The sequence below is a fragment of the Felis catus genome, chromosome D4 (genome assembly GCF_018350175.1).
Source record: "Felis catus isolate Fca126 chromosome D4, F.catus_Fca126_mat1.0, whole genome shotgun sequence".
NCBI classification, from domain to species: domain Eukaryota; kingdom Metazoa; phylum Chordata; class Mammalia; order Carnivora; family Felidae; genus Felis; species Felis catus.
The window spans coordinates 74,498,471-74,519,397 of NC_058380.1; the positions used below are offsets into that span (position 1 = coordinate 74,498,471).

The window sequence follows — 20,927 nt, forward strand, 5'->3', positions numbered from 1 at the left end:
TCTGCCACATGGTAAGTGCCTAAAAACGTGATTAAGGGTGATGTAGGAGAGACGCTGGCTGGGGCGAGGTGGATGTGGTGTTTCTTGCACTACCAGTACTCACCTCTAGATGGAGGCAGGAGCCAAAGAAAAAGCCTCTTGGGTTATGCCCAGTGGGCTGTGAGCCTCAGGTCTCCAGGGACCCACAGCACTGGGACCAGAACAAGAAAGACCCAGCGAGGTCAAACAGGAAGGCTTCTGGAGCTGGAGGAGCCCTTAGGGGTCAGTCGGCACAGGTGGGGAGACTGGGGCCCAGAGACAGAAACAGTGGAGTCGAGGCAAATTAGGGGTAATGTCTGCTTCTTATAGCAAAGGTGTCCAGGAGTGATGGAGACATTGTCCCTTTAAGTACAGAAAAAATACTCCGTCCTGCTCTGAGGTCTGACCTTTGAGGCTCACTCGCCTGTAACTGGCAGAGAAGAGAGGAGGCTGTGATGTCACAGAGCCAGGGAACCAGGGAATGTTGGGGGTTTGCCTGGACCACGATGTCAGGGAGGAGGGGGGAGGTCTGCTGACCCTTTCTCCAGTGGTCTGTCCTTCCCTCTGTGATGATTCCATACTCTCCACCACGCCCATCAGATCGGCTGGGGTGGTTCTGCCTCATGTGTCTCTTATCCTTCTTGGAATAGTATGTTAGCTGGGCGTGTTCTTCTCGGGGTTGGAGGGGGAGGTTTCCTAGACACTTAAACTAGTGAGTGAAAATTTGATGAGCAATGAGCTGTTCAGAGTCTCTCCCCAAATGACTTACTCATTCCAAAGGGGAAAATAGTAATTTGCAGTGGAGAAGCCTGGCAGCAAATACCAGCTTAACCAAGTGATCTGATTACTGTCACCGATGGCAGGACCTACCTACATCATGTGTCCCCTCATATGATGCGCTGGGGAGGATACAGTGTTGCTTCTCTGGTCTTCCTGCCAAAAAAAAAAAAAAAAAGCAAAATTGGAATCATAAGATAAACACAAATTGAGGGACACCTTATAAGACAGTTGTGCCTGTATGCTTCAGAAACGGGAAGCTCATGAAGATAAAGACAGAACCGTTCCAGATTAAAAATACGCTCAAGGGACGTGACAATGACGTGTGACTCGCGATGTCGGGTTCGATCCTGCACTTGGCAAGAAAGCAGCTGGAAGACATTTTCGGGACAATTGATGATACTAGTGTATCAATATTGAGTTTCTTGTTTCTAGTAACTGTCCTGAAGTTACCTAAGAGAACATCCTTGTTCTTACAAAACACAGCACGGAGGTGTTCAGGAATAATGGGATTCCTGTCAGGTGGCTCAGAAAACACAGGGAGAGAGAGAGAAAAGAAATGACAGAGCAGATGGTGGAGGTGTACACAATTGTTGAGTCTGCGTAAAAGGTAACTAGGAGTTCTTTGTTCTGCAACTTTCAGTAAGTTCAAGATGGTTTCAAAATGAAAAAAAAAAAAGCTATAAGGTTTAAGTTTTTTGTTTTAGGTTAGGGAGACAGGATAATACATGTAAAACCAGTGAGGCATTTGGAAGATGCTCCCCGTAAGGAGGAGGGGAAAAGAGAGATACAGTCCTGCGATATCATCAAGGGCTTTAATTGGAAACAGCTCCCTCCACAGTGGCTTTTTCAGGAGCTGGAGTGACTCCTGCTGGTGGCACAGGGCTGGCTCAGACGTCTTCTCCTCCCGGGGGAGTTTCTGAATCCGTCTTCATGGCCCCTGCTCACTGCCTCTTCCTTCCGGAGACACCCCAGCGGCCCGCAGCCTGGGAGGCCCGCGTGGGAGCGGCGGTCTAGAATGCTCAGGGCCTCCCGATGTGACACGGCTGGAATGGCCAGCGGTCCCGGGAGTAGCGGTTTAGGTTTCTCTTGCAGAAACCTCTTTGGGAGACGTGTGTATTCAGTTCTGCAAGCAGAGAGGAACCGGTTACGATGCCGGGTGGAACCTTCGCACTGGGCTTGGATGCACCGCCCCAGTCACCTCCATCCCTGATCATGGTGGGGTCCTGGAATACCGTGTGAGCCACGTGGACCCCCAGGCCGGACTCGCAAGTCCTTGGTGGCAGGGCCATGCCAGTAGGTTCTGCGTTTGTAATTCATTGGTGTGTTCAGTGATGGTCGGGGGCCTTGCACGGAGCAGAGGCCTGGAAGGTAAGAGGATCGGACCCAATCTGCTTCTAACACTAACCTTACTTCCTGGGTGGACTTTGGGAAAGTCCCTTTCCCCTGTGGGCCTCAGTTTTCTCTATACAATGAGAGGTGGCTTATTTTTTTTAAATTTTTTTAATGTTTATTTTTGAGAGAGAGAGGAAGTGAGCACATGAGCAGGGGAGGGGCAGAGAGAGAGGGACAGAGGATCCAAAGCAGACTCCAAGCTGTCAGCACAGAGCCCGACACGGGGCTTGAACTCATGAACTGTGAGATCATGACCTGAGCCGAAGTCAGATGCTCAACCAACTAGGCCACCCAGGTGCCCCAAGAGAGGTGGGTTTTTAAACTGTGTTCCATGGAGCCCTGTGGGGGTTGGGAGGTGAGAGGGAGCGGGGTGGTGGAGCTAGTGGGGCTCCCGGGCCTGACCCTCGATTCAAGTGCAGCGGGAGCCCTTCTGTCTTTTATAGCAATGGGACTTTGTGTGAGACTTTGTTTGCAAGGACGGTGTAGCTGTTTTTGCGAATCCTGAAATGCGGGGGCTGGGCTGGTCCTTAGCTCTTAGCAGCAGCCTCAGAGGGTGCTTGTGAGCTAAGTGACATCACCCGGGCAGTGTGGGTGCCCAGCAATGTGGCGACGTCTCTTCTTCCTGGACTGGACTTCTATCCTTCTTCTGTGACCCTGAGGCGTTTCACCCCCAACTATACTCAGCCCACAAGCATTTTCTGGCCTTGTTTACTTGCCATGCACCTTGTGGGGTTTGGGGGAACACAGCTGTCCTCCTGGGACTTAGTCTAGTGGCCAAAGCAGACACAAAAGCAACAGCCACACAAAATAGACGTGTAAGATAAGACCCCAAGGGCTTAGAAGAGAAGCATGGATGTGTGCTCTTTCCTCCCAGACCTATTGCTCCTCACGTAATTCCTAGCAGACTCCTGGAATTGCTCCAGTGTGTTCTAGAATGACCGAAGCTTCCTGGAGGCGTGGTCTTCTCTCTCCTATCACCACACTTAGTTTAGCTCAAAGATCCATGGGGCTTGGTCATCAGGACAATGGGGGTTCCTGGTCAGTGTTAGGACCCCAATGTGGAACTCACCTTCATACTCATTGTTGCTGGTGGTGGAGGCTCTCTTTTCTGGGTGGATCAGAGGTTGTCCCAAAGGCGAGTGGGAGGCTTCATTAGCATGCTTCGAATTCTTGCTGTCCAGCCCCTCCTTCTGCAAACCTGGCGGTGATAATTCCACACAGTCAGGTGGGGAGGCTCGGGGGAGGTGATGGAAGTGAAGGTACGTTGCCAACCTTGAGTCAGTGCACGAGAGCCAGTGGTGGTTGTCATGGGGGCGGGGACCACCTGGATCTCCCTCCTCCAGTCTTCCCAGTGCTCCCCCTAAGCACATGCTGGGTTCAAACTATGTATTCTTTTTAAAACACAAAGTTTACCTCCCCCCACCCTGTTTATAAATGCTAATGCATATCCATTATAGAAAAGCTAGGAAAGGGGCGCCTGGGTGGCGCAGTCGGTTGAGCGTCTGACTTCAGCCAGGTCACGATCTCTCGGTCTGTGAGTTCGAGCCCCGCGTCGGGCTCTGGGCTGATGGCTCAGAGCCTGGAGCCTGTTTCCGATTCTGTGTCTCCCTCTCTCTCTGCCCCTCCCCCGTTCATGCTCTGTCTCTCTCTGTCCCAAAAATAAAATTAAAAAAAAAAAAAAAAGAAAAGCTAGGAAAGCTTGAAGAATATGAAGTAGAAATAGAAATGACCCAAACTCCTGGCCCCTCAGATGCAATCACAGTTCCGGTCTTTTCTCACACATACTTTTACACAGTCCATCATATCTTACATGTCATGTATGCATTTTCCTTTTTTCATACACGTTATGTCATAAACATTCTTCTCAGGCCACTAAATTTTAACAAATGACGGTTGTATAATATTCTATTTTGCAGATAATTCAAGAGTTATTTAATCAATATTCTATTGTTGGGTGTTTAAATTGTTTTTCACTACTATAAATACTATTATGGTGAACATTGTTGTGTTGTATATAAGGCTTTGTTTTTATATAATTCTAAATTCTTTTTTTTAATGTTTATTTTGAGAGAGAGCACACGCTTGAGAGTGGGGGGAGGAGCAAGAGAAAGAGGGAGAGAGAGAATCCCAAGCAGGCTTGATGCACATCGCAGAGCCTCATATGGGTTTCGATCTCAAGAACCATGAGATCATGACCTGAGCTAAAATCGAGTTGGACACTTAACCAACTGAGCCACCCAGGCGCCCCATAATTCTAAATTCTTAAAGGTATAGCATAGGAGTCTGTCAACAGACTGAACTGTGTTCTGTAATAAATACCTCTGTCCTTTGCTAGCTGCAGAAGTACAGCAAACTGCTCCCCTCCCATACCTCTGTTCTCAGAGCTACAAAATGACACATCCATTTTGGATAATCACGTCCCCTTCTTAGAGTTACGGTAGGGATCAGATAATATCGCTTTTCTCCAGTGTCAGCTCTGATAGGGGACTTATCTGATCACAGTGGGCTCCCTAGTGCCTAGACAGTGCTTTGTAAGTAAGAAGGTCTCAGTCATTACCATTATTATTATTAAAAAAATTTTTTTTAATGTTTATTTATTTTAGAGAGAGAGGGAGAATGAATGGGGGAGGGGCAGAGAGAGAGGGAAACACAGAATCAGAAGCAGGCTTCAGGCTCCAAACTGTCAGCACAGTGCCTGACACAGGGCTCGAACCCACGACCCACAAGATCATGACCTGAGCTGAAGCTGGACGCCCAACAGACTCAGCCACCCAGGCGCCCCACCATTATTATTATCTTGGAAAAATGGATTGACATTTTTAAGGTCCTCAGTTTTTTTTTTTTTCAACGTTTTTATTTATTTTTGGGACAGAGAGAGACAGAGCATGATGGGGGAGGGGCAGAGAGAGAGGGAGACACAGAATAGGAAACAGGCTCCAGGCTCTGAGCCATCAGCCCAGGGCCTGACGCGGGGCTCGAACTCACGGACCGCGAGATCGTGACCTGGGTGAAGTCGGACGCTTAACCGACTGCGCCACCCAGGCGCCCCAAGGTCCTCAGTTTTTATTGTGAAATTATTTCCTGGGGGAGTATTTTAAAGACCCTCACCATGGATTTTCTGGAAGAATATGCCATGAGAATTTTTCTCATGCTGTTTAAACTGCTCCATTTCCTGATGGGACCATGACAGACACCTGACCGGCCTCCCTGCCTATTGTTTATTGGTTTGAGTTAGGAAACCACCCAGTTCCCACTTAATTTTAGGTTGGAATTATCACTCAAAGGCTGAATGAAACCTGAGGGTATCACAGCAGAAGGGGGATGAAAAAACTGAGGTCTAGGGAGGCTGGACGGTGTGTCCTTGTCTGGTACCTACTGCAGGTGGATGGCTGCTGATCCTGGGGTTCACTGGGGGCCTTGGAGTCATCCATGGTCTGGGGGTCCTCACAGTCTCTGCAGCACAAACAGAAGATCTTCGAAGCCAAGTTTTGGTGGGCTGCTGTAAGAGGTGAAGGAATGGGGGCCATGGTTTCTGGGATCTGAACTCCAGATGTCCACTGGAAATTCACTGTGATGGGGGTCATTACTGGGTCAACCTCTCCCAAGATGTAATAGCCTTCCTCCCTCCCAAATCTTGCATAGCTCCCCATGGCCAGAAGATCCAGGCCCTTCTGCCTAGGCTGTCCTCTTTTCAAATTATTTTTCCCATTCTATGCAAAATTTCCTTACCCATGGAGAAGAGTTGAAGCCTTTACTCTGCCAGCTTCGCCTGTAGGGGCGCCTTGTTGAGTCAGCTAACCTTGAATTTGAACCCAGTTCCCTGGGCAGGGCTGTTTCCTAAATAAACATAAGACTGTGGTTGAAAAATGCTAGTCCTTTATCTGTGCTCACACTCTAGATAGGATCCCCCTACTGTAACATCCAGGCTCACGCACACGAGCATCCAGTTTTTAGGTTGATCCATGTTCAACCCCAGTTCTGGGTGCATTCTCTTGGGTAGATTCCTTAACTTTCTTGAACCTCAATTTTTTCATGGAGAAAATGGGAGTGCAGTGCCTACTTGCAGAAAAAGTAAAGGACTAAGTATATGAAAAGTCACAATAAGTGTGCAGTCAATGATCATTCCATTTCCCTTCCCTTTATGTGGCTCATTGGCTCCAAAATACTCCAGTTGGCCCAGGTCCCAGGGGAACATGGCAATGAAGCACAGTCTTGCAGGTTTAGGTCCTGGTCCTGCCACCAACTTGCTCACTGGCTGTGGCTAAGTCCACGTGTGTCTGCATTTCAGGAGCCCCATCAATAATAACAGGAAGTTAGGCTAGATGATATCTTCAAGGATCTTTCTAGTTCTGATGGTCCAGAATTATAAAACCTTGCTTTAGTCACCAATTCCTTTGTCTCTGAATGCTTCCAGTTCTCACTCGCCTTTCTGTGGCAAGACCGCCTTTTAGGAAATTCTTTTTTCAACATTGCTACCAGATCTTTCTTTCTTTCTTTCTTTCTTTCTTTCTTTCTTTCTTTCTTTCTTTCTTTCTTTCTTTCTTTCTTTCTTTCTCTTTCTTTCTTTCTTTCTTTCTTTCTTTCTTTCTTTCTTTCTTTCTTTCTTTCTTCTTTCATTAAAAAATTTTTTTTCAACATTTATTTATTTTTGAGAAACAGAGACAGAGCATGAGCAGGGGAGGGACAGAGAGAGAGGGAGACCCAGAACTTGAAGCAGGCTCCAGGCTCTGAGCTGTCAGCACAGAGCCCAACACGGGGCTCGAATCCACAAACTGTGAGATCAAGACCTGAGCTGAAGTCAGACGCCCAACCAAATGAGCTGCCCAGGCGCCCCCAAGGAAATTCTTATCATGGTATTGGCTGATGTTCCTCACAAGCCAATTCTCTATGTGAGCTGCCACACTCATGAGTGTTTGCTTCTCACTCTCTCTACTGCTGTCCCCTGGCCCAAGCCACCATTATGTCTTGCCTAAAGCAGAACAACAGCCTCCTAAGTGATGTCTTTGTTTCTTTTACCCTGGACCCCTTCAATTAATACAAAATCTTTAACTTCTGGCATGTACTGTATTTGATACAGCACAATTTATATATTGTGGCTAGATACATCCAGCAGCCTAGACACATACAAATATCTCCATTTTGTGGGATCCTTGGACCAAAGTAGTACTCCTTGGGGCCATTTAGCCCCCGTCTCTAATAGCCTTTTGGATTTTCTGCCCAGTGAGTTTTTCCACATGATTTGAGCTCTGATATATTTCCTTGAGCTCTCTTTAATGAATTTATTGTATCTTCTTAGGATTTATGAACAGATAGAAATTTACAAATCAAAACCACACTAAGATACCACCTCCCACTGGTCAGAGTGGCTAAAATGAACTAATCAGGAAACTACAGATGTTGGCAAGGATGTGGAGAAAGGGGAACCCTCTTGCACTGTTGGTAGGAATGCAAACTGGTGCAGCCGCTCTGGAAAAGCGTGGAGTTTTCTCAAAAAATTGGAAATAGAATTACTCTATGACACAGCAATAGCACTACTAGGAATTTATCCAAAGGATACAGGAATGCTGATTCAAAGGGGCACATGGACCCCAATGTTTATGGCAGTGCTATCAACAATAACCAAAATATGGGAAGAGCCTAAATGTCCATCTACTGATGAATGGATTAATATGATGTGGTATATGTACACAATTGAGTATTACTCAGCGATGAAAAAGAATGAAATCTTGCCATTTGCAACAACGTGGATGGAACTGGAGGGTATTATGGTAAGTGAAATAAGTCAATCAGAGAAAGACAGGTATCATATGTTTTCACTCATATGTGGAATTTGAGAAACTTAACGGAAGACCATGGGGAAGGGAAGGAAAAATAAGATACAAACAGAGAGGGAGGCAAACCATAAGACACTCTTGAATACAGAGAACAAAATGAGGGTTGATGGGGATGGGGAGCTGGGGGATGGGGAAAATGGGTGATGGGCATTGAGGAGGGCCCTTGCTGGGATGAGCACTGAGTGTTGTATGTAACTGATGAATCATGGGAATCAACTCCTGAAGCCAAGACTACACTGTATGTTAGCTAACTTGACAATAAATTTTTTAAAAAGAGAGATTTATTTAAGGCAATTAGGTATTTTGTTTAGGAGATGCGCCGTTTAGCAAGTATGCTTGCCATTAATATACTTATTCTTCTGCTGTTTGCTTTCGTTTCAATTTCCTTCATATAAATTCTTGCCTCGTGGGGTTTTGCTTTGTTCCAGATTGCCTCATGTATGTTGAATGTAGAGGGAGGTGTTTCCTAAGGAAGGAGTGAAAGCAGAGGTGTGGCAAGCGCTCACCACAACCCTCAGCCCCAAGGACTAACGGTTGGAGGTCTGTTAGGTGGTGATCAATTTGTGTGAGGGTGATGGCTAAGCCTCTGCCTCGGGTGCCTCCAAACCTTCACAAGCACGTGTTCTGTCTTGTTAACCGAATGAAAGTAGCTAATGTCACTTTACTCAGCCTATATTCAGGAGTCAGTGACTTCCAGGTTGGTGATCAGATGGCCTCTTTTAGGCTCTGTGAGGCCACAGAATTCAAGACACCATGTATAACTGTGGTCAACTGTAATGTGATCTCTGCTGTTTGTCATGGTCTTATCTACCTTAAAGTTGCTGCCTTTTCCTGAAAACAAAACAAAACAAAACAAAACAAAACAACAACTCCTGCTTCACATATATACCCTCAATACGTGTACTTTCATGTGTGTTAACGTTTATGTTAATAGATGGGAAAGTTTAACCAGATGACTTGGAATTATGGGCACTAAGGGAAACCTTTCATGTCAAAAGTATGAGATTTAAGAGGGACTCTAGAGAAGAGAGAAGACAAAAACACCACATATTCAGTAGAGAGCGTCTTTGATTGGTATGTTCTGGCCTCAGAAAGAAAGAAAGAAAGAAGGGGAAAAAAAAGACGTACTCCTACTCAAACCTTCTGAAACCTGCTTTCTTTACATCTCTTTCTCTCTCTCCACCCAGCTTTATCGTTACCACCTACTTACACTCTTTCTATTCCTTCCCGTGACTGCTTAAATAAATTCCCTTCATTTCTGTAGAAAAGAACAATCAACACTGCACAATATCCCCTGAAAACTCCTGTACCAGGAGGTGGGTCCAGAGAGGTTGAATTCAAACCCTGCATGAGAGTTGAGCTGAGGGTGAATATATAGGATCACCCCAAATTTCAGAATGACAGAAAGCTGCTGTATAACTCAGGATTCTGCTAGTTATCCTGCTACTTATTGACTCCTGTGTCTGTACCAGTCAGTTCACTTAATGGTTGACCTTCAGCGATGGGGAAAAATGTTTAAGAGCAGCAGGATGGAAAAGACCAGAAGATTTAAATAACCCACCTACACAGAATTCAAAAAAGTGGACTTGAGAAGAAAAATAGAAAAGGTACCACATAAAACGATTTCAAAAATCTTTTCCCCAAGGGTAGATCGGGCAAAGATCCAAAATTGCAAACAAAATCAAGATGAATTACCAGGAGACTTTAATGGACTTCAGGACACTTTCAAAGAACATTCTAGGGCGACCAACAGCTTAAGTAAAGGAGGCTTTTCTTCTCTCTTTGCGAAAGGCTCAGACTTGAAATAGAGGACTTAGATAAAATAAATTAGGAGGTGAAATGCCAACTTAGATCTCCTGATCATTTTCAAAGAGTCCTAAAAAATCAACCAGAAATGGCCTTTTGGAGAAAACAACTGACTTCTAAAATAAAAACAAGGTCAAAACTCCTCTGTCCATAACGAATGTGGAGCCTGTTGATAAGGACCCTCGTATTTACGGTAAGCAGGAACCCATTGGAGGAATTCATGCTCCATAATGGTAGGAGGACAGCTCTCCAAGTCTGTCCAGTGATGCTACTCTGAGGAGACCTTAACACTCAATACATTCTTATCCTTCCTCTAAATTCTCAAGGGGAATTGTTGATAACTACAGACAGACAACAATACCACTGGTTGACATGATTTGTTTCCTATGTGGAAACCAGATTCTTCCACTCCAACTAGAACTGAGACTATTCTGGGTGATGAAGAGTTGACCATTCCAAGTGTACAACTCCCAACGCCCTCAGCAGACTGTGTTGTCTTACACAACACTGGAAACAAGAAAAACTTGGATGGGGCTATCAATACCAATAGATGGGCCTATTCTGAGGACAGTGAGGTCTCTGTACGGGCTGGACAACTCAAGGTGCTCATTTTCTCTCATCTTGGCTGACATAGTAAATTAAATAATACAGCCCACGCGATGGAACACCAACCAACCAATCAAAATTCCTTAGCTCAAGTAATTGTGGGGAATAGAACACCTTTGGATTTTATTTTGGCTAATCAGGGAGAGCATGCACCTTTGCTAGCTCCTCATGGTGTACCTGGATTAATACCACAGGTGAGGTTTCTAAGCCCAAAGAAAGGCAACCTGACTATCTAAAGCAGACACAGAGAATGATTTGGAATTTCTTTTCTCGGTCACGCCTAGGAAATTGTGGATGATGATTCCGGAATGCCTTCCAGATCCTTCTTTTAATTGATCTAATGATTTAATCTAAAACTTAAAATCTTTTAATGGTTGTTGTTTGCCTCACAGTCATTGACCGGCTGCTGTCCAGAGAGTCAAATGATTTTATGCGGCCACTGGCCCAACGTAGAGCTCCACGGATGATTCAAAGACAAAACCAAAAGGCATCAGGCTGGCTAATGCTCAAACTGAACATCAGATCTCTGTAGGTGGAAAGGTGGGACTGTGTCTTCAAGGAAAGTGGACAACAGTGGTGAAGATCTGCACAATTCCTGAGGGTCTCTCCTGCAGCTTTGGTTGAGGGAGGACCAAAAAGGGGGAGACTAAGAAGAAAAAAGAAGGTCCCAGTCTCCTAAGTAGAGACCGATTGCTCTGTAACCATGGTAACAGGTAAGCCCCAGAACCTGTTTTAAAGTCATTTAATCTTTTAACAAAACTTTGCCTCGGTGACCATTCTCCCCAAAGTAAGAGACACATAATAGTAGGTACACTTTCGCAGTTCATGGTCTACCATTCCCAAGCACTCCTGCCTCTGAAATGCCACCTTCCGTGAACGCAACACCCTCCCACACTTGTTATATATTAGCGCTTAGCTTTGTTCCGAGACTTTGTCATAAAAGCTCAATTCTCCCTTGTTTAACCCAAAATAAATTCAGTTTTTGTTTCACACATTGAGTGGGGGGCTCTTTCTCTGCAGCAGCTTACATACATACAAATAGCCTGGAGATCATTCCATATTAGGTGTTCACCAGGGGCTGAAATGTAGGTGTGTCTAAATCTAGTGTCAATACTTTCCATATGTTTACTCTGGCCAGAAATTTCATGAGAAAAAGAGGGGAGTAGAAAAACACTTTCTCCTTTCAGTCTTAGTAGCAAAGAGTGTTGAACTTTTGAGCCCTCTTCAGAAATGGAAAGGCTCTTAAGGGAGGTATTGCAGCAGTGACAGGCACATTCTTTGGGGGATAATAATTAAAGATCCCCTACTTAGTAAGCTATGAAATTTAGAAGAATTTAACTCCCTTGAACCTCAGGTTTCGTATCTATAAAATGGGGATGACGATAATCGCATCTACCCTAAAATGTGGTTGTGGGGATTAAATAATGATGGAAAGTGCTTAGCACAGCTGCCTGGCATATTGCCAAAGCTCCACAAACATAAATGCTGATGCGAAGAAATGAGTTGAATTGACGCTGGCTGGGGCGGGCCCGGAGTGCGCGGTTTCTTGCACTACCAGTGCCTGCCTCTAGATGGAGGCAGGAGCCAAAGAAAAAGCCTCTTGGGTTATGCCCAGTGGGCTGTGAGCCTCAGGTCTCCAGGGACCCACAGCACTGGGACCAGAACAAGAAAGACCCAGCGAGGTCAAACAGGAAGGCTTCTGGAGCTGGAGGAGCCCTTAGGGGTCAGTCGGCACAGGTGGGGAGACTGGGGCCCAGAGACAGAAACAGTGGAGTCGAGGCAAATTAGGGGTAATGTCTGCTTCTTATAGCAAAGGTGTCCAGGAGTGATGGAGACATTGTCCCTTTAAGTACAGAAAAAATACTCCGTCCTGCTCTGAGGTCTGACCTTTGAGGCTCACTCACCTGTAACTGGCAGAGAAGAGAGGAGGCTGTGATGTCACAGAGCCAGGGAACCAGGGAATGTTGGGGGTTTGCCTGCACCACGATGTCAGGGAGGAGGGGGGAGTTCTGCCGACCCTTTCTCCAGTGGTTTATCCTTCCCTCTGTCCACGACGTCATGCTCTCTGCCCTGACATCCATTGGGGCACTGGAACAGAAGTCCTGATGTCTTCTGTGGAAGCGTCTTGAGGAAGGCTGGGCCAGAAAGGGGCAGAACATCGCTGAATGTAAAATGCCCGCGTTCGCATTCTGTCTCTGCTCACCAGCTGGGTGCTAACCTTGGGCAAATGGACTTCACCTCTCGCTTTTCTCCTCTGAAAAATGGAAATGTTGCTAATTACATGTCCTAGATATACTTTTAGGATGAAGTGAGATCAGATAGATAGAAAACATTTAACATGGTGCTTACAAGGTAGAGTAAGCATTCAAGAAATAGTTGTTGATAATGTGCAAAAATAAAGTGACATCTTCCCAATCTATCTTCCAGATAAAAGGGGAATTGCTTTATATTTGTGTTCTCACAAAATCTCTCACCTTAAGGGACACTCTTTCAATTCCTTTATTTAGAACAACCAGGCACTATTTGGGGAAGCTAAATTAGGTTACAAGGTTCTCCATCAGTGCTATCCTTGGATGTGTATAGAGGTCACCTGATACACAGGGAAGGGAAGAAAGCAAAGACATTCTACACAGTTTTGTAGTCAGGGAGTCAGTTGGGTAGGGGCTTAGGTGGAGGGGGGGGGGTGGGTGGAATGTGACCTTACTGTTCTGTTTGATGGTGGTAAAACAGTCTTTTAAACTGTTTATACTTATTGTGAGTTACAGTTTATTAACTGTTTTTATTGGTATAAAGCAATACTCATAAGTGGCAGTGTTAAAGGTTCTCAACTCTGGCTGCTGATGAGATTCCTCTGAGCGGTTTTGGAAATGTAAGAATGCCCGGGGGCCTAACTAAATTAGAATCTTTTTAGTGGAGCCAGAGCTTCAGTATTTTTACAAAGCTGTCCAGGCAATTCTTGTATATTAACAAGACTGAGAACCACAGAGTTACATTGTAGAGATCTCTCATTATACCTGCAAGGAACTGGTTCTCAGTTCAGCCCATGCTTGGAATCACCAGAGGAACTTCAAATAATGCCACACCCAGTGTCCACTCCAGGCCAGGAAAATCACCATTTCTGGGCATTGATAGTTTTTAAAGCTTCCCAGGAAATCCCACCAATTAAAAAAAACTGAGATAGGGCGCCTGGGTGGCGCAGTCGGTTAAGCGTCCGACTTCAGCCAGGTCACGATCTCGCGGTCCGTGAGTTCGAGCCCCGCGTCAGGCTCAGGGCTGATGGCTCAGAGCTTGGAGCCTGTTTCCGATTCTGTGTCTCCCTCTCTCTGCCCCTCCCCCGTTCATGCTCTGTCTCTCTCTGTCCCAAAAATAAATAAACGTTGAAAAAAAAAACACAAACAAACAAAAAAAAAAAAAACAAAAAAAACCCTGAGATATAATTGACATACGAAGCTGTGTAAGTTTGAGGTATAGAATGCAGTAGTTTGATACATTTGTATATTATAATATGATTACTATAGTAGCTTTAGCAAATGCTTTTATCACATCAAAAGGTTATCATTTCTTTTTTGTGTTGAGAACAATGAAGATCTAGTCTTTTAGCAACTTCGAAGTTTATAATACACTGACTTAAATTCTCATTCAGTGGTGAGAACCACTGACCTACAGAGCAAATTTAAAAAAAAAAAACCTTAATTTTCTTTTTGCTTTATGAATGGATCCTTTTAGCTTTTCAGGGGCAGTGTCATATATGGATTCAAAGGCACTATTTTTCAAATAACTTTGAAATTGAGATAATATACTTTGAAAGCCTGTGTTAGATGAAAACTGCTGTTAAAGATGTCTGTGAAGAATTTACTTTTATTTTTAGTTTTCTAAATCACTCTATATAAATATAATGTATATTTTAAATATGCATATTTTATATTTTAAATATAAATATGTATATTTTAATTTACATCCAAGTTAGCATATAGTGCAACAATGATTTCAGGAGTAGATTCCTTAATTCCCCTTACCCATTTAGCCCATCCCCCCTCCCACAACCCCTCCAGTAACCCTCAGTTTGTTCTCCATATTTAAGAGTCTCTTATGTTTTGTCCCCCTCCCTGTTTTTATATTATTTTTGCTTCCTTTCCCTTGTGTTCATCTGTTCTGTGTCTTAAAGTCCTCATATGAGTGAAGTCATATGATATTTGTCTTTCTCTGACTAATTTCGCTTAGCATAATACCCTCTAGTTCCATCCATGTAGTTGGAAATGGCAAGATTTCATTCTTTTTGATTGCCAAGTAATACTCCATTGTTTATATATTCCGCATCTTCTTTATCTATTTATCCATTGACAGACATTTGGGCTCTTTCCATACTTTGGCTATTGTTGATAGAGCTGTTATTAAACAGTGGGGTGCATGTGTCCCTTCAAAACAGCATACCTGTATCTCTTGGATAAATACCTAGTAGTGCAATTGCTGGGTCATAGGGTAGTTCTAGTTTTAATTTTTTGAGGAACCTCAAGACTGTTTTCCAGAGTGGATGCACCAGTTTGCATTCCCACCAACAGTGCAAAAGAGATCCTCTTTCTCCGCATCCTCGCCAACATCTATTGTTGCCTGAGTTGTTAATGTTAGTCATTCTGACAGGTGTGAGGTGGTTTTGATTTGTATTTCCCTGATGATGAGTGATGTGGAGCATTTTTTCATGTGTCAGTTGGCCATCTGGATGTCTTCTTTGGAGAAGTGTCTATTCATGTCTTTTGCCCATTTCTTCACTAGATTATTTGTTTTTTGGGTGTTGAATCTGATAAGTTCTTTACAGATTTTGGATACTAACCCTTTATCCAATATGTTGTTTGTAAGTATCTTCACCCATTCTGTCAGTTGCCTGTTAGTTTTGCTGATTGTTTCCTTCACTGTGCAGAAGCTTTATATTTTGATGAGGTCCCAATAGTTCATTTTTGCTTTTGTTTCCCTTGCCTCCAGAGATGTGTTAAGTAAGAAGTTGCTGTGGCCAGGATCAAAGAGGTTTTTGCCTGCTTTCTCCTTGAGGATTTTAATGACTTCCTGTCTTACATTTAGGTCTTTCATCCATTTTGAGTTTATTTTTGTGTATGGTGTAAGAAAATGGTCCAGGTTCATTCTTCTGCACGTCGCTGTCCAGTTTTCCCAGCACCATTTGCTGAAGAGACTGTCTTTATTCCATTGGATATTCTTTCCTGTTTTGTCAAAGATTAGTTGGCCATATGTTTGTGGGTCCATTTCTGGGTTCTCTATTCTGTTCCATTGATCTGAGTGTCTGTTCTTGTGCCAGTACCATACTGTATTGATGATTACAGCTTTGTAGTATAGCTTGAAGTCTGGGATTGTGATGCCTCCTGCTTAGTTTTTCTTTTTCAAGATCACTTTGGCTATTCCAGGTCTTTTCTGGTTCCATACAAATTTTAGGATTGTGTGATCTGGCTCTGTGAAGATTGCTGGTGTTATTTTGATAGGGATTGCATTGAAGATGCAGATTGCTTTGGGTAGTATTGACATTTTAACAATATTTGTTCTTCCTACCCAGGAGCATGGAATCTTTTTCCATTTTTTGATCTCTTCTTCAATTTCTTTCATAAGCTTTCTATAGTTTTCAGTGTATAGATCTTTTACCTCTTTGGTTAGATTTATTCCTAGGTATTTTATGATTTTTGGTGCAATTGTAAATGAGATTGATTCCTTGATTTCTCTTTCTGTTGCTTCACTTAGTTGTATAGGAATGCAACCGATTTCTGTGCATTGATTTTATATTCTGCAACTTTGCTGAATTCATGAATCAGGTCTAGAAGTTTTTTGGTGAAATCTTTTGGGTTTTCCACATAGAGTATCATGTCATCTGTGAAGAGTGAAAGTTTGACCTCCTCCTTGCTGATTTGGCTGCCTTTTATTTCTTTGTGTTGTCTGATGGCTGGGGCTAAGACTTCCAATACTATGTTGAATAACAGTGGTGAGAGTGGACATCCCTGTCTTGTTCCTGACCTTAGGGAGAAAGCTCTTAGTTTCTCCCCATTGACGATGATACTAGTGTTGGGTCTTTCATATATGGCTTTTATGATCTCGAAGTATGATCCTTCTATCCCTACTTTTGTGAAGGTTTTTATCAAGAAAGGATGCTGTATTTTTTTTAAAGGATGCTGTATTTTGTAAAATGCTTCCTCTGCATCTATTGAGAGGATTATATAGTTCTTGTCCTTTCTTTTATTGATGTGATGAATCACATTGATTGTTTTGCAGATATTTAATCAGCCCTGCATCCCAGGTATAAATCCCACTTGGTCATGGTGAATACTTTTTTTAATGTATTGTTGGATCCTGTTGGCTAATATTTTGTTGAGGATTTTTACATCCATGTTCATCAGGGAAATTGGTCTATAGTTCTCCTTTTTTAGTGGGGTCTTTGTCTGATTTTGGAATCAAGGTAATGCTAGCTTCATAGAAAGAGTTGGGAAGTTTTCCTTCCATTTCTATTTTTTGGAACAGATTCAAGAGAGTAGGTGTTAACTCTTCCTTAAATCTTTGGTAGAATTCCTCCAGAAAGCCATCTGACCCTGGACTCTTGTTTTTTGGGAGATTTTCAATTACGAATTCTATTTCTTTACTGGTCATGGGTCTGTTCAGATTTTCTGTTTCTTCCTGTTTAAGTTTTGGTAGTGTATGTTTCTAGGAATTTGCCTAGAAAAAAAATTGCCCATTTTTTTTTGGGCATATAGTTGCTCATAATATTCTCTTATTATTGTTTTTATTTCTGCTGTGTTGGTTGTGATCTCTCCTCTTTCATTCTTGATTTTATTTATTTGGGTCCTTTCCTTTTTATTTTTGATCAAACTGGCTAGCGGTTTATCAATTTTGTTAATTCTTTCAAAGAACCAGCATCTGGTTTCATTGATCTGTTCTACTGTTTTGTTTGTTTGTTTGTTTGCTTGTTTGTTTTGGTTTCGATAGCAATAATTTCTGCTCTAATCTTTATTTTCCTGCCTTCTGCTGGTTTGGGGTTTATTTTCTGTTCTTTTTCCAGCTCTTTAAGGTGTAGGGTTAGGTTGTGTATCTGAGAACTTTCTTCCTTCTTTAGGAAGGCCTGGATTGCTATATACTTTCCTCTTATGACCACCTTTGCTGCGTCCCAGAGGTTTTGGGCTGTGGTGTTATCATTTTCATTGGCTTCCATGTACTTTTTAATTTCCTCTTTAACCTCTTGGTTAGCCCATTCATTGTTTAGTAGGATGTTCTTTAGTCTCCAAGTATCTGTTACCTTTCCAAATTTTTTCTTGTGGTTGATTTCGAGTTTCATAGTGTTGTGGTCTGAAAATATGCATGGTATGATCTCGATTTTTTTTTTAATTTTTTTTTCAACGTTTATTTATTTTTGGGACAGAGAGAGACAGAGCATGAACGGGGGAGGGGCAGAGAGAGAGGGAGACACAGAATCAGAAACAGGCTCCAGGCTCTGAGCCATCAGCCCAGAGCCTGACGCGGGGCTCAAACTCACGGACCGCGAGATCGTGACCTGGCTGAAGTCGGACGCTTAACCGACTGCGCCACCCAGGCACCCCTGATCTCGATTTTTTGTACTTGTTGAAGGCTGATTTGTGTCCCAGTATGTGATCTATTCTGGAGAATGTTCCGTGTGCACTGGAGAAGAATGTATATTCCACATCTTTCAGATGAAATGTTCTGAATATTTCTGTTAAGTCCATCTGGTCCTGTGTGTCATTCAAAGCCGTTGTTTCCTTATCAATTTTATGATTAGATGATCTGTCCATTGTTGTAAGTGGAGTGTTGAAGTCTCCTACTATTATGGTGTTATTATCAATGAGTTTCTTTATGTTTGTGATTAATTGATTTATATCTTTGGGTGCTCCAATGAGGATTTGGGTCCAAATGTGAATTTGGAGCATAAATGTTTACAATTGTTGGTCTTCTTGGTGGAAAGACCCCTTAATTATGATATAAAGCTCTTCTTCATCTCTTGTCACAGTCTTTATTTTAAAGTCTAGGTTGTCTGATAGAAGTATGGTTACTCTGGCTTTCTTTTGTTGACCATTAGCATGACAGATGGTTCTCTATCCCCTTACTTTCAATCTGAGCGTGTCTTTAGGTCTAAAGTGGGTCTCTTGTAAACACCATATAGATGGATCCTGTTTCATTATCCATTCTGTTACCCTGTGTCTTTTGATTGGAGCATTTAGTCCATTGACAGAGCGAGTACTGAAAGATATGAATTTATTCCCATTATGTTGCTTGTAGAGTTGAAGTTTCTGGTGGTGTTCTCTGGTCCTTTCTAGTTTTTTTTTTTTGCTTTTGGTATTTATTTATTTATTTATTTATTTATTTATTATTTATCTTTTCTCTCTTCAGAGAGTCCCCCTTAAAATTTCTTGCAGGGCTGATTTAGTGGTCATCAACTCCTTTAATTTCTGTTTGTCTGGAAAACTTTTCATCTCTCCTTCTATGTTGAATGACAGCCTTGCTGGATAAAGAATTCTTGGCTGCATATTTTTCTGATTCAGCACACTGAATATATCCCGCCACTCCTTTCTGGCCTGCCAAGTTTCTGTGGATAGGTCTGCTGCAAACCTGATCTGTCTTCCCTTGTAGGTTAAAGACTTTTTTTCCCTTGCTGCTTTCATGATTCTCTCCTTGCCTGAGTATTTTGTGAGTCTGACTATGATATGCCTTGTTGATGGTCGGTTTTTGTTGAATCTAATGGGAGTCCTTGTGCTTCCTGGATTTTGATGTCTGTGTCTTTGCCCAGGTTTCTGCTATGATTTGCTCACATAACCTTTTACCCTTATTTCTCTCTCTTCCTCTTCTGGGACCCCTATGGTTCTGATGTTGTTCCTTTTTAATGAATCACTGATTTCCCTAATTCTTAAATTGTGCTCTTTTGCCTTAATCTCCCTCTTTTTTCTGCTTCATTATTCTCTATAAGTTTGTCCTCTATATCGCTGATTCTCTATTCTGCCTCATCCATCCTTGCCTCTGCTGCATCCATCTGTGATTGCAGCTCAGTTATAGCATTTTTAATTTCATTCTGGCTATTTTTTACTTCTTTTACCTCTGCAGAAAGGGATTCTAATCTATTTTCAACTCCAGCTAGTATTCTTATTATCGTGATTCTAAATTCTGGTTCAGACATCTTGCTTCTATCTGTGTTGGTTAAGTCCCTGGCTGTCATTTCTTCCTGCTCTTTATTTTGGGGTGAATTCCTTCGTTTTGTCATTTTGAAGGGAGAAAAGGAATTAATGAGGTAAAAAAAATTAAAATGAAAAACTAAAATTAAAAACTAAAATTAAAAAATTAAAAACAACAACACACACACACACACACAATCAAATAAATGATGCTAGATCCCAGGTGTGTTTTGGTCTGGGTGTTGAAAGGAGCTTGATAGATTAGAGGAAAAAGGAGAAAGGAAAAAAGGGAAATCATTTGAAAAATTTAAAAAATTGAATACACTGAGATAGAATAAAATGAAATGATGAAAGTAAAATAGAATTTGAAAAAAATTTACACAAAAGTAAAATATATAGTAGAGAAAATGAAAGAAAAATATTTTTAATAAAAATTGAAAATAAAAACATTTTTTCTCTTTCTGTATTTAAGAAAAAGAAATGAAAAAGAAAAAAAGAAAATTGAATATATAGATTGAAATTACTTCATTTTCCCTTAGAAGTCAAACTATGAAGTGCTTTATAATTCGTAAACTAAGCAAGCAGAGAGATTTGTGTTTCTGAAGCGCGAGGTTGGCCCCGTTGGGCGGGGCTTAGTGTAACCGCTCCGTTCTCCACTAGATGGTGCTGCAAGCCTACAGGGGTGGATTGTTGCCGCGCTCGTAGGTGCGTATGCGCATGCGCGGGAGCGGTGAAAATGGCGCCACCCAGCTACCCAGTCTCTAGTATCGGAACTCTGTTCTCCCCATCATCAATCGTGTACCTGTCCTTTGTCTTCGGCTTCTGACCCTCCCGCTTCCACACTGTCTGTGACTAAGCCCCAGGCGGCACCTCCCTCCTGAGTTTTATCTCAGATACGGCTGTTTTCCCCGGCCCCTTACTTCTGAGGGACTGCGGCTTTGACCTGCTCAGACCTTCTCGGGGAGGGTCTCCCCGAGCAATGGCCAGGCGCCAGCCGCACCCAGGAACGTTTGCAGGGACCCTGCTGCTGCCGCTGCCCAGAGACTGCGGCCGGGTGCCAGCCCGCCCCAGAAAAAGTTCACGCGATCATATAGCAGCAGCATTTCAGGGATTATGGAAAATCACAACTTGCATCTGGCACCAGCCTTCACCCTTAAAGTCCTTGTTCCAGCACCAGCGAATGTGGTTTCTCCCAAGTCCACTGGGGCGCTTGCCTGTGGAGGGGGAGCCACGCAGCTTTCTACCAGACGTCCTCCCAGCAGGGGAACCGCCCCTGGCGTCTGGACGGAAGGCTTCCGGACCCCAGTCTGCTCCTGAGGATTCACCCTTC

General features: G+C 43.1%; 1 protein-coding gene across 2 annotated transcripts; it reads right to left on the reverse strand.

The window, feature by feature from the left end:
• Positions 1-1,591: 1,591 nt before the first annotated feature.
• On the reverse strand, positions 1,592-12,688 carry TEX48 (testis expressed 48). 2 transcript variants are annotated; one of them, XM_023242639.2, is made up of 5 exons: positions 12,341-12,688; positions 5,920-6,027; positions 5,563-5,689; positions 3,260-3,388; positions 1,592-1,921 (listed from the first exon to the last, which is right to left on the reverse strand). In XM_023242639.2, the coding sequence occupies exons 1-5, from the start codon at positions 12,593-12,595 to the stop codon at positions 1,818-1,820; spliced, it is 723 nt and encodes a 240-aa protein (XP_023098407.1). In that variant the 5' UTR covers positions 12,596-12,688; the 3' UTR covers positions 1,592-1,817. The 2 variants fall into 2 exon arrangements, with proteins under 2 accessions (XP_023098407.1, XP_023098408.1); XM_023242640.2 differs by having other exon boundaries at positions 5,567-5,689; positions 12,341-12,369.
• Positions 12,689-20,927: the final 8,239 nt, after the last annotated feature.